Here is a 13,050-nt window from a genome sequence, read left to right as displayed (position 1 = left end):
AATTAAGCCCTATTTTACACAAGCTCACAGCGCGTATTTTCTTTTTTTTTAATGTTTTTTTCCCACGATTTTGCAACCCATTTTTTCACCCAGTGTCAATTATCTAATGTAATCCTGGGCGCTACACTTCCTCTGCCAACCTGGGGGGGGCAGCGGACAAACCTCATGCTTCCTTATATGCATGAGGAGTCCAAGCTGCTTCTTTTCAAGTTTCCCCGGCTGGACGTAGCGCGTGGAAGGAACACGTTATTCCGACCAGTTCCTTTCCCCTCCATCAGGCGCCCCGGCTGGCCAGGGGGAGGCAGTTTAGAGACCAGGATTACTGCATGTTTTTCAGGTATGGGCACTGATGACACAGAGGAGGGAGCACGCCGCCAGCGCCCACAGCGTCCCCAGCGGGAATCGAACCCAGGACCTTCTAGCTGTGAGGCGACAGCACTACCGACTGTGCCACCGTGCCCCAGCAACGAGTATTTTCAACATCGTATTGCTACTTTTATTGGAAAAAAAAAGATCTACACACACACGCAGACACACACACACACAGACACACACACACACTATATATTATTTATTAGCTATGCTAAAAATGTGAGCACAATCGTGTCTTTATTTAAAGCCTGCCTGCAGGTTGCATTTGCCAGTATCTCCTCCCATTGGCCGGCCTCTCATCGTTACCAACTGTCCGCTAGCACACTGTTTCTCAACGTCGGGTCTGGGGACCCACGATCGGTCCAAATGGACCCTTATTGTACATTTGCTATTTATGAATAGCTAACGTATAATGATTAAAATGATCGTGATACTGTATTAACAAAATGTTTCCCCGGACCCCACTTTGAGAACCACTGGACTACATTGCTGCATGTCTGTCCAGTGTAGGCCGGCCAACAGGAGGCTCAGGTGACCTGAGGACCCCCCGCCACGCCACGGCCACAGACTGGAATTACTGATCTGGGCGACGGTGAGATGAGAACAAAAGACCCCCCGAAATGACGACCTGACAGAGTCTGTCACTGAAGCTTCTGTGTGTGGGGGGGGGGGGATGAATATAGACAGCCTTTCTCCGCCTGCCATTCTGCTTGTTTCTGAGAGCACGATTACACGTGTACCGCCGGCCTGCGAGCCACAGCGCCGCTTAACGATGATTACACGTGTACCGCCGGCCTGCGAGCCACAGCGCCGATTAACGACGATTACACGTGTACCGCCGTCCTGCGAGCCACAGCGCCGCTTAACGATGATTACACGTGTACCGCCGGCCTGCGAGCCACAGCGCCGCTTAACGATGATTACACGTGTACCGCCGGCCTGCGAGCCACAGCGCCGCTTTAACGACGATTACACGTGTACCGCCGTCCTGCGAGCCACAGCGCCGCTTAACGACGATTACACGTGTACCGCCGTCCTGCGAGCCACAGCGCCGCTTAACGACGATTACACGTGTACCGCCGTCCTGCGAGCCACAGCGCCGCTTAACGACGATTACACGTGTACCGCCGTCCTGCGAGCCACAGCGCCGCTTAACGATGATTACACGTGTACCGCCGGCCTGCGAGCCACAGCGCCGCTTAACGATGATTACACGTGTACCGCCGGCCTGCGAGCCACAGCGCCGCTTAACGACGATTACACGTGTACCGCCGTCCTGCGAGCCACAGCGCCGCTTAACGACGATTACACGTGTACCGCCGTCCTGCGAGCCACAGCGCCGCTTAACGACGATTACACGTGTACCGCCGTCCTGCGAGCCACAGCGCCGCTTTAACGACGGGCGAAATTAGACCTCGAAATGTTCTGAGCCAAGTTCACTAGTAGTCAACTGGAAGTCCTGAAGGCCAATTACTCTATATGTGTGTCAAGATGAATTACTGTTATACCGTTAGTCTGTTTCTGTTGCCCCGGCTATATTGCATCTGTTATAGAGCGTCGCAGTCCCGCCCCCTTTCATGACGACGCCAGGCCCAGGAAATAATTCTCAATGCATTTTTCCTCATAGACATTTCAAAATGTATTTATTTAAAGACCTTATAAGCGTCGTACAAAGCCAACTCGAGTTGTGACAAATCATGACAACAAACAAATAATTACAAAGAAGAAAAACAACAAAATATGTGTTGTAACCTGCCGTTTTTTTCCTTCGTTCTAATTATTTGTTCGGCCCAAAACATTGTGTTTGTTGTCATGATTTGTCACGACAAGAGTTGGCTTTGTCCGCTTTGTAAACGTCTTTAAATAAATACTTTTTGAAAAGTCTATGAGGAAAATGAACGGGATTTATTTTCCGGGTCTCTCGAGGAGGCGCTCTATATTGCATCCGTTATTGCTTTCTAGAATAGGAAAAGTAGCAGATCTACAAGCTCCCAATGAGTCACATTACAAAATGTTGTGAGATTGTAGATCTGAAATGTTTGCAATGTTTGCCATATAGGGAATAACCCATTTAGATCTGACATCGAAATTGAAAAAAGGTCTTCTAAATCATGACATGAAATACCTCATGTTTCTGTATCAGTGGTGCTCAAGATTTCATGTCAAGGACCCCAAAAATGATATGTAATTGGCCGCTGACCCCAATCTGAAAATGTGTTGTTCCAGGTAACCCCACAGAAGCTATTGTTTTAGTTAACAGTTTGACGGCCGCTAATTGTTTAATCCAGGGTTCCACCGCGAGTAATACGGCATTCCCGCTATTTGTTTAATGCGCTTAATTCGCTGTTTTAAAAGAATTAAAAAGAAACGGGACCTGATGACGAAACCGGAAATCAAGTCATCCTCTGGGCTGCTAGGGCTTCTGGGAAATTGAGCTCAATGTAAGTGGACGGGGTTTGTTTGGACTACAATGCCTCATAGAGGCGGATCCTGTACCGCATTGTAATGGCCCCTGGTGCTGATGATCATAACATGCCGACGGACCATTCTTCGCCGGATTCGCCCAAATACTTCAGCGTATGCTCTAAAGGTAATAAAACAATCTCGGCAGCGTAGAATATTTGATTAAATAGCGGGTAACGCGTGTTTCGCAGTAGAACTGTTAAAAAACACTCTGAAAGAATATATATTCAAAGATTTGCGCCACATTTCCACGGTTTTTCAAAAATAGCAGACCTAACAAGCTCGAGCTATGAGCTTGTAGATCTGCTATTTTTCAATAGCTAAAGTATAACATAATGCTTGAAACACCAAAAGGGGTTCCCGCCCAGAATGGGTTATAGTGGTTACATAATTTCTACTGCATTCCAATACCTGAACTAAATTAATTCTGAACAATTCTCCTTAAAGATAATTTATGCTAATCAGGCATACTGAACCCTGTGCTGTACTGTATGTATACTGTATGTATACTGTATATACTGTATATGCCTGATACGGAATGCCAGTATTAGCCTTCCAGGCTTTTCTTTCTTTCTTTTTGTTTCTGCATTCAGGAACAAAACCCACATACCGGTATGCACCCGAGTGCGTCTATAGAAATAGCGCAGATATTTCATCTCACGTGTAAAGTCCACATGCATGCTCTGCCATGATGCATAGAGATAGGGCTAAATATAGTCTGTAGCACCTGGCACTGCCACGACAGGCACGCATGTTGTGGTGCGTAGTACAGTGCAGTACAGCACAGCACAGCACAGCACAGCACAGCACAGCACAGCACAGCACAGCACAGCACAGTACAGTACAGTACAGTACAGTGCAGTACAGTACAGTACAGTACAGGCACGTGCACACATAGACTGTGGCCTTGTGGTTAGAGTGTCCGCCCTGAAACTGGGAGGTCGGGGTTCGATCCCCGGCCGGGTCATACCAAAGACTGTAAAAATGGGACCCAATGCCCTCCCTGCTTGACACTCAGCATCAAAGGGTTGGATTGGGGGGTCAAATCTACTAATCAAATGATTCCCGAGCGTGGCGCGGCTGCAGCTCACCGCTCCTTGGCTGCGGCTCACCGCTCCAAGAGATGGGTCAAATGCGGAGAACAAATTTCATTCACTGCGGTAACGTGTGTGACAAATCGTATGACTTTGACATCAAAGGGGGCTTCGGCCCCTGCCCTTTTATACCCATCTAAACAACTGCCCTCTCCAGACCACGAATGCAGCATTTACTACATGGTGAAAGAAATGCAGATGCCACTCGTTTCCTTTCCATGCCATACCGGAAGGCAGCATTCAGGAGAATTGCTTCTTTCCCGAAGTCTCCTGAACTTGGAACGCACCATTTTGCGTTGAACAGATTTGTTTCGAAAAGTAGATACAGAGTGCTGGGTTGCACCTCGAAAATAGCTGATCTGCTATTTTTGTTCAAAAGTGCCCTTACGAGATTTCAGCCCCTGCCTCTCTAACACAACAACTGCTCCTGACGGAACGTTCCGTCGTGTAAGCTTTATTATTGATATCAAACGGGTTCGCTCTTTTATTTATTTTTTTATTTATTTTTTTTGCTTGGCCTTTCCTTCTTCAGAGATCCTAGACCGGTTCCGCTCATGATGCGCACTGCCGTTCACTACAGGCTGCTGCTGAATAACTCTAAATCTACGGAGCTCTCCATGGTTTTGACAAGACACACGATGTTCGGACTGACCTGAGAGTAGGGCCGGTTGGACACGATACGGCTGCCGTCTATGGGCAGTCTGTGGGGGTGGGGGAAGGCCTCTGGTCGCGTTGCCTGCGGAACCAATGACAGAGATGGATGAATAAAATGGTATACAGGAAGTCTGTTTTTTTTCTTTAGGGCTTGAGCTTTCGGTCTGTCCACAAACTTTGTCCTACACAGACATTAAATTCCCATTGACAATGAATGGAGAATTTCACATCATAGTGTCTGAGCAAATAGACTTGATAAGAACGCCCCTCACTTCACATGGGTGTGATTGTTAACATAGGTACGGATGATATATCGGTCAGCTTATTGGTGTCATTGGTATTGGGGTCGATACCAAAATGATAGATGATGATGATGATGACGACACATATCTTAATGGAACATATTGGATTTGAATATCATATGAAACATGCAACTGTGCAAGTTTAAAATGCCATTGCTCAGAAATGTTTATTTTTTAATTTTTGGCAGGAAGGTGCAGAACCCTGCACAGTGGGTGGTGTTCTCAGATACAGTCCTGGCTGTGTGGGCCCTGGACAGCCCAGCAGGGCTTCAGTACTGGCTGTGAGGGCACTGGGGAGCCCAGCAGGGCTTCAGTACTGGCTGTGTGGGCCCTGGACAGCCCAGCAGGGCTTCAGTACTGGCTGTGTGGGCCCTGGACAGCCCAGCAGGACTTCAGTACTGGCTGTAGTGTGTGGGCAGCCCACTGAGCCCAGCAGGGCTTCAGCCAAACAGAAGTGATCCTTAAATAGAGCCATGTGGAAAAGTCCCCGAGGGTCCATCATCACCGTTACAGCAGCTCGCGTGTGTGTGTGTGTGTGTGTGGGGGGGGGGGGGGGGGGGGGGGGTGCAGGTGTTCACACATGTGCAGTCAGGCCAGGGCTGCACATGTGTGACCAACACAGATAGATCCAATTGCAAGTGAAAGTTGCTGTCAAATTAGTACTTCACTAACTAGATAAAGTGCCCCTCGGGGCACAGGTCTCCACCAGGCCAGGTCAGGTTGTGGCGCTATAATAGACCAATGTGAAAAGGGTGGGATATATTCCTCAGCCTAGTAGGAAAGTCTGTGAAAGATTTCACGTAAATTGCACAATGCGTTCATGATTTGAGGCTTTTTGTTCAAAACGGGCCAATCCTGCAAACTTTGAAAGCCAATGTTAGCCAATTAGGATGGAATATGAAATAACGGACAGATCGTTCTTGAACACATGATTATAGAGATACTGTGTAACGATTTGCGGGATTTTTGGACAAAATAATATCAAGAGTAATATCAAGAAATGTGTTTTACAAAAGTCAGCCTCCTAGTGGAGGCCGACAGGCCGTTCTGGAATATTTGGGGCAGAGGTTCATCGTTGGCATCCAGGGAGTGTGTATGCAAAATGTGGCATTGACCGGGTTAACGAAGATTAACGGACGGACAGGCATACGGACGGAGTGCAAAAACCTAGCAAAAGGTGCCTGCCTTCGGCCTGGTGGAGACAATTAAGTTCATGCTTAAGAATTCAAAAAGGTACAAATTAACAACGTACATTTTCTTTTTAAGATCAATACATTCCTGTATAAAATCTTGACTCTCGAAATCAGATTGTCCATAATGTTCAGAAAATATGAACAATGAGTGAAAATAGCTGATCTACAAGCATCTTAGTATAAATGAGCTGACACTCAGAGCTGGTGATATCTACACAGATGCTGACATTGCTGAATAAACACATAGCTGATACGAGTGGGTCAGCAAACGCTTTAAAACTTTGCAGAGCGATGCATTAATAAAGCATATTATTATTTCAACAGATCACTGTGTAAATTCTCCTGACGAACTCTACATGTTCATTTTGCTCCTCCTCGGCTGTGGAATGCCCTCCCCGACCACCTGAGAGCACCACAGTCTGTAGATGCTTTTAAAAAAGGGACTAAAGACCTTCCTTTTCAGCAAGGCATTTGCCTAGTTGGACTTCTAACCTGCCCTGTGTGCTTCTTTTACCTGCGGAGGAGTCCACGGAATGTTTTAATTGTTTTTATTCTTATTTTTCTTTTTAAATATTTCTGCTTGTAGCACTTTGAGATTTGTTTCAAATGTAAAGTGCGTTATAAATAAAATGTATTATTATTATTTTCTGCAATACTATAAACCCACATAAACCCCCATCAGTGAGGGCATCATAGACACTGGAATGAGTGGAATAGAGCTTATTACCCCTGATTCATACTAGAAAATAGCCGATCTACAAGCTCACAATGTGTCACGTTGTACACGTTGTGAGCTTGTTTTCGGTGTGAGCCGTGATGTGCAAGTGTGTGCGTGTGCACGTGTGCGAGTACGTGGGTGTGTGTGTGTGCGCATGTGTGTGTGTGTGTATGTGTGTGTGTGTGTGTGTGTGTGCGTGCGTGCATGCGTGTCTGTGCGTGCAAGGAAATAACGTCAATGCTAATGTACAACATGCTCCAATGGCTTCTGAATTCACTGAAGTCAAACGGCCTGCATCATCAGGTCAAAATGCATAATTCAACTAACCACTCGATTGAAGAGAGAGAGATTCCTATTGGTGGTTGACCGGAGGCTCTATACTGTACTATAGCCCACTCCTGTTTTAGTGCACACTTAAAATATTTATTTTAAGACGATTATACCACGGAAAAAGCCAACTCGAGTTGTGACAAATCATGACAACAAACACAACATTTTGGGCCGAACAAATAATTACAAAGAAGGGGAAAAAAAGGGTTTTCTTCTTCTTTCTAATTCTTTGTTCGGCCCTAAAAATGATTTGTCACAACTCGAGTTGGCTTTGTACGAGGCTTAAAAGGTCTTTAAATAAATACTTTTTGAAATGTCTATGAGGAAAATGAACGGGGAATCATTTCCTGGGCCCTGGTAGGGGGCGGGACTCTATAGGGACTCTATAGACTCTATTTGTACACTTTCAAGGACTATGAGGCTCCTTGAATTTAACATCAGTTTGAGAAGAAATGCATAACATGATTCTCAGGAGAATGCTGTCCACTTAATGTGGGTCACCTGTGAAGGTGATGTCATTGTCACTGCATGTGCCAATGGAACAACCAGTGACTGCAGCATGTGCGTGCGTGCGTGCGTGCGTGCGTGCGTGCGTGTGTGCGTGGGTGCGAGCGAGAGGCCACATATATATATATAAAGCCAAAGATAGACACTCACGTTGCTGGACTGAATGGATACGAGGATGCCTCCTTGTCTCAATGTCAGATCACTTTGTAAGCTCAAAATAAGCCATCTTATTGTGTCTTGTGTATCATGATTCTGTCTGAGTATCAGTTGATCCACCTCTCCACACTTAGACAGTAGTCAGTAGGTTTGCAGCTCCAGACAAGACACGCAAAGGACATATACCGGTCAACATCGGTACCGCGCTATGAGCTTGTAGATCACAACATAATGTAACATAATGCTTAAAACACCAAATGTGGTTCCCGACACTTCCCGTACAGAATGGGTTAACCACTTCAACCGTATCGCATCCATATCCCTCCATTCCATCCAATTCCAAATAACAGATCTACAACCTCACAGGTGTGCAAGGGGGGCCCCTATAGTACAGAGTCCTTGAGAATCCGGTCAACTGAGTATTATTATAGGGTTTAAGTGGCTTCACTTTCAACCAGACACAACAATCATTATAGTTGAAAAGGTTCAAATCATTTCAATTCTCCAACGTATATAATACAAAGCTTGTGAGCTTGTAGATCAGCTAATTTTGAAACAGGACTGAAGTGGTTAAAGTCAGGTTTAGAGGTAAAAGGTCTCAGAATAGTAAAGGCAATGAATAGTAAAATAAGTAAATAATTATAAATAATAGTAAGTAGTAAATAATAGAATAGTAAAGGCAATGCGATGAGACTGTTTTTGCCAGTGGTGGGAAGTACATTTACTTAAGTACTGTACTTAAGTACAATTTTGATATATTTGTACTTTACTTTAGTATTTCCAGATTTCCAATACGTTCACTTCTACTCCACTACATCTCAGAGGAAAATATTGTACGTTTTACTCCACTACAATTATATGAAAACATTAGTTAGGCTACTTGTTACTTTGTACATTCTGCTTAATTTATTACAAAACAACACTCTAACCACTTCAACTCCCCTATTTGAAAATTGCAGATCTACAAGCTCATTGTGAGCTTGTAGATCGACACATTTGTATACTGGACTTTTACTTGTAACAGAGTATTTCTACATATAGTAATGATAGCCTACTTTTACTAATTTAATAAGTAAAGAATGTGAGTACTTTTTCCACCTCTGTTATTTCTGTTTGCCAATGTATAACTAACTACCCCCTGCTGAGGTTGTGCACACACGTGCACCACGTGTGCACGTGTGATGACGCATATTTAAAGTGGGAATAGGGGCTTTTCCCTGGGAGGCCAGGAGGGGAGGGATCATCTCTGCACGTGTGTGTGGAGATCAGCTTTATGGGCTTCCATCAGGTTCTGTAAGCCTTACAGTTTAAGGGGCCAGTTGGTCACAAGGTCATAACACAAACAACAACAACCTGCTAAACAATAAACTCAACTCACACCGCATTGTCAGATAATAACACAAAGATAAAATAATGCCCTATATATGCCTATTATAGGCCTACTACAGCATCACACAAAAATAATAAAAAGTAGCAGATCTATATACAACCTTGTAGATCCCACCCTTTTCACATTGGCCTGTTATAGCGCCACCAACAGGTGGATTTTTGCAAACACACATTTTTGGAACAAAATCCCTCAAATCATCCAATTGGCCATGCATCCAAGGCATAAGAAAGAATAAATGGCACCCTTTTCACATTGGCCTATTATAGCGCCACCAGGAGGCCACAACCTGACCTGCAGGCCTGTGCCCCGAGGGGCACTTTTTTCTAGTTTTCTATTGATAATTAGAATCCTGAAAAGTAACAGTTTTGGACATTATGAGGTTTCCACCTTATATAGACAATATTCAATATTAATGGACACACTTCCCAGACATTGCTCCTGCTTTGACGTACAGCAAATGTTGGTGTTCTTTCTTGCTTTTTAGTTTATTAGCTAATTCCGTTGCTTATACTGTAGTTTTATATATTAGCCCTTATTGGTTAATGCATTATGAGACGTTTCTGTTCTTCCTTTGAGCTTCTGCGTTAGTGTGTACTAGGGATGTCCCGATACATTTTTTTCGCTTCCAATCCGATCCCGATACCACAATTTCGTGTTAGCCGATACCGAATACCGATACCAGTGTCGTGATCTCGTGTTGTGTTTATAGCTATCTAGCTATATATCGCATGTTGTGTTCATAGTTATCTACCTATGTATCTCGTGTTGTGTTTATAGCAGACTCCTCACTCAAATGTGCACTTGCAGTTTGGGCAACTCCAAAGCAAACTCCACATGTCCCAACATTTTATTTACCTTCCATATAGTGTCAACCTCTTACACTTATGTCAGATCTGTGGTTAGACTGGCTTCACCGACTTCACCGATACCGATATGACCCGATATGACAAATAAGGGCCGATCCGATACTTTTCCCGATACCGATACAGTATCGGGACATCTCTAGTGTGTACTGTACTGTGTTTATGAATGTTACTGTACACGTCTGTCCTGTTATTGTTACTGTTGTTGCTGTGTTAATTATGTCGCCTCTTCTCTGGGCCAGTTCACACTGTGTAAAAGAGACTTTATAGACTCTCAATGTGGTTTTTACTGGTTAACTCATTCAGGCCTGACGTCGAAATTTAAAAAAAAAAAGTTTTCTAAATCATGACAATTTTCGGAAAGATTTGCGGCACATTTTAACGATTTTTCAAAAATAGCAGACCTACAAGTTCATAGCGCGCCACTCGGTGGCGCGCTATGAGCTTGTAGATCTGCTATTTTTCAATAGCTAAATTATTATAACACCAAAAGGGGTTCCCGCCCAAAATGGGTTAATGGTTAATGTGGTTAAACGCTAACGTGACATGGATGCGTTCCAGGTCTCAATGGATTAAATCAGTGGTTCCCAAGGTGGGGTCCGGCCGGGGACCCCCAGGGGTACTTCAGGGAGTCCCCAGCTAAATGGTAGTTAGGAACCAAACGGACCCTTTTGGGTCTGTAACTCTGAGAGTGTACAAATGGGTCCGTTTGGTTCCATTTGTACACTCTCAGAGTTAAATAAAACTTTGATTTTACAATATAAATTGGGGTCAATGCCGGGTCTGTAGACTAGTATTATGCAGGTCAAACTGGGGGTCCTTGAAATTAAACGGGTTGAGAATCACTGGTCTCTGGATATTTTCTAATGGGGGTCCGCGGGCTAATAAATGTCGATTTGGGGGTCCTTGACAAGTCCTTGTCACCACTGGGGGGAACCACTGGGTTAAATAAAAGGTTAAATTAAAATAAATATAATATATATATGATCCTTTTATAAGACGATTAATGGTCATTGATAATATAAGACCATGCTCATGATGAAAATGTCACCCTATTTTAACTCTCTCCACAACCACATGAACATGTATGAATTATTAAAGCATTATTAGTATGCAATCTGACAGCATGACACAGCATCATGTCGTCTTTGTGAACATTCCAATAATAGCAGGACAGCAAGATCCAAAAAAAGAGATGGGAGTTAAATTTGTTGGGTTGCCATTTAAGGTGTGAAAAATACACCAGAACAGTATAGACTTACACACAGTGTGTGTCAGCAACACAACACATAAACATGCTAAAGAAGACAGCAATGTAATTGGTAATATTTGGATCATAATTATTATAATGATCACAAGATCATTTTGTAGGCTATAGGCCTATAGACTTAGGGAGTTCCCCATCTTTTCATCTTATGTTGCTTCTAGTGTAGCCTATATACAGCCTAGCTTTAACTTCACATAAGTAAATACTGTAGGTATACACAGTGGCGTGCACAGACATTTAGAGGGGCAGGTGCTCAAGTTAAAAAAGGGCACCTTGTGCAGCGCGTGGAACCGGCCGGTTGCCTTAATCTATTGAAAAATAGCAGATCTACAAGCTCATAGCGCGCCACCGAGTGGCGCGCTACGAGCTTGTAGGTCTGCTATTTTTGAAAAAAAAAAAGGGAAAAAAAAGTTGTTTTTTTTTCTTTTTTTTTCAAAAGGGCACATTGCCAAAAGGGCAGGGGGTGCTCTAGCACCCCCTAGTGTCTATCTGTGCACGCCACTGGGTATACACTGCTTAATCAATATGGTTTCGTCCACATGAAGTAGCAGTTTTTGTTGTGCTTTGGTCCATTCTATATATACTGTGAAAAATGTTAAATCAATTTCAATCAATCATTTCAATCATATCAAAAGGAAGGGTGATTGGTTAGCCTAATTATTATTATTTTTTAATAAAATACAGTAGCCATAAATAGAGGATTTTAATAGGCCTACACATAAAGTAGGCTATAATAAAACACCAATTTGAAATGTCGCATTAAATATTATTTATGAAGATTTTTGGGGGACGAAACCAAAGCATGCATATACATTATTCATAGGCCTCCATATACATTCCAGCAAGCAAATATAAAGTCCTCACCTTGGTATTAATATCTGGCAGCATACTGTTTTGACAATGTCAGTGTTTAGAAGTAAAGGTTATATTTCCAAATACAACAATATAGTCCAGTAGAGAGTCTCAAAAACGGGAAAGGATCAAATCCAAGAAGAAAAGCATATTATATCCACCGGTGTCAATCCAACGGACTCCATGCACCCAAACTAACTTCTTAATGTCTGTCTGACTGACTGGCCTACTTTACACTTTACACCGTCCGGGAGCAGCTCCTTAACGTAAACCTGTCACCAATAATACTCCTAATTTCACGCATATAAGGGTCAATTAAGTGATGTCGTCAGCGGGAGATTAACGACTCGTGCGAGGCAAGCTGTTTAGCGCCTTGACGCAGCATCGGACGGTCTGGAGGAGAAGAGAGGACACCTGTTCCCTTCGGGACTCTGCGGTCTGTCTGCCGCTGACAGCTCGCACCACCTCCCCGTTATATATTTGTTTTGGTCGGTTTCGTGTCGTCACCCACACCCACACACACACGCGCGCGTCTAGTGACTGATGCGTGGCTGAACACCGACGCTGCTAGCGTGCAAGGGTGGATGTGTGTGTGTGGAGGAGAGGAGAGGAGAGGAGAGGATTGGGGGAAGAGAAGAGAGAAGAGCAGAGGGGAGGGGAGGGGAGGGGGGAGAAGAGAAGAGAAGAGAGGAGAGGAGAGGAGAGGAGAGGAGAGGAGAGGAGAGGAGAGGAGAGGAGAGGATTGGGGGAAGAGAGGAGAGGAGAGGAGAAGAGAGGAGAGGAGAGGAGAGGAGAGGAGAGGAGAGGAGAGGAGAGGAGAGGAGAGGAGAGGAGAGGAGAGGAGAGGAGAGGAGAGGAGAGGAGAGGATTGGGGGAAGAGAGCAGAGGG

At 44.3% G+C, this 13,050-nt stretch overlaps 1 protein-coding gene across 1 annotated transcript in view; it reads right to left on the bottom strand.

The window, feature by feature from the left end:
* Positions 1 to 12,238, bottom strand: part of dyrk4 (dual-specificity tyrosine-(Y)-phosphorylation regulated kinase 4) — a 31,370-nt gene extending 19,132 nt beyond the window's left edge. Inside the window, exons 1-2 of the mRNA XM_079501028.1 lie at positions 12,174 to 12,238; positions 4,582 to 4,665 (exon numbers count right to left, since the gene is read on the bottom strand). Coding sequence (XP_079357154.1) covers positions 4,582 to 4,665; positions 12,174 to 12,197 — 108 coding nt within the window. The 5' untranslated portion in view covers positions 12,198 to 12,238. The remainder of the gene's footprint in view (positions 1 to 4,581; positions 4,666 to 12,173) is intronic.
* Between the last annotated feature and the right edge of the window lie 812 nt (positions 12,239 to 13,050).

The sequence above is a fragment of the Electrona antarctica genome (assembly GCF_951216825.1).
Source record: "Electrona antarctica genome assembly, chromosome: 5".
In the NCBI taxonomy this organism is placed as follows: Eukaryota; Metazoa; Chordata; class Actinopteri; order Myctophiformes; family Myctophidae; genus Electrona; species Electrona antarctica.
The sequence above is the reverse complement of the archived record's forward strand: the minus strand, read 5'-3'. Positions and strand labels throughout refer to the sequence as shown.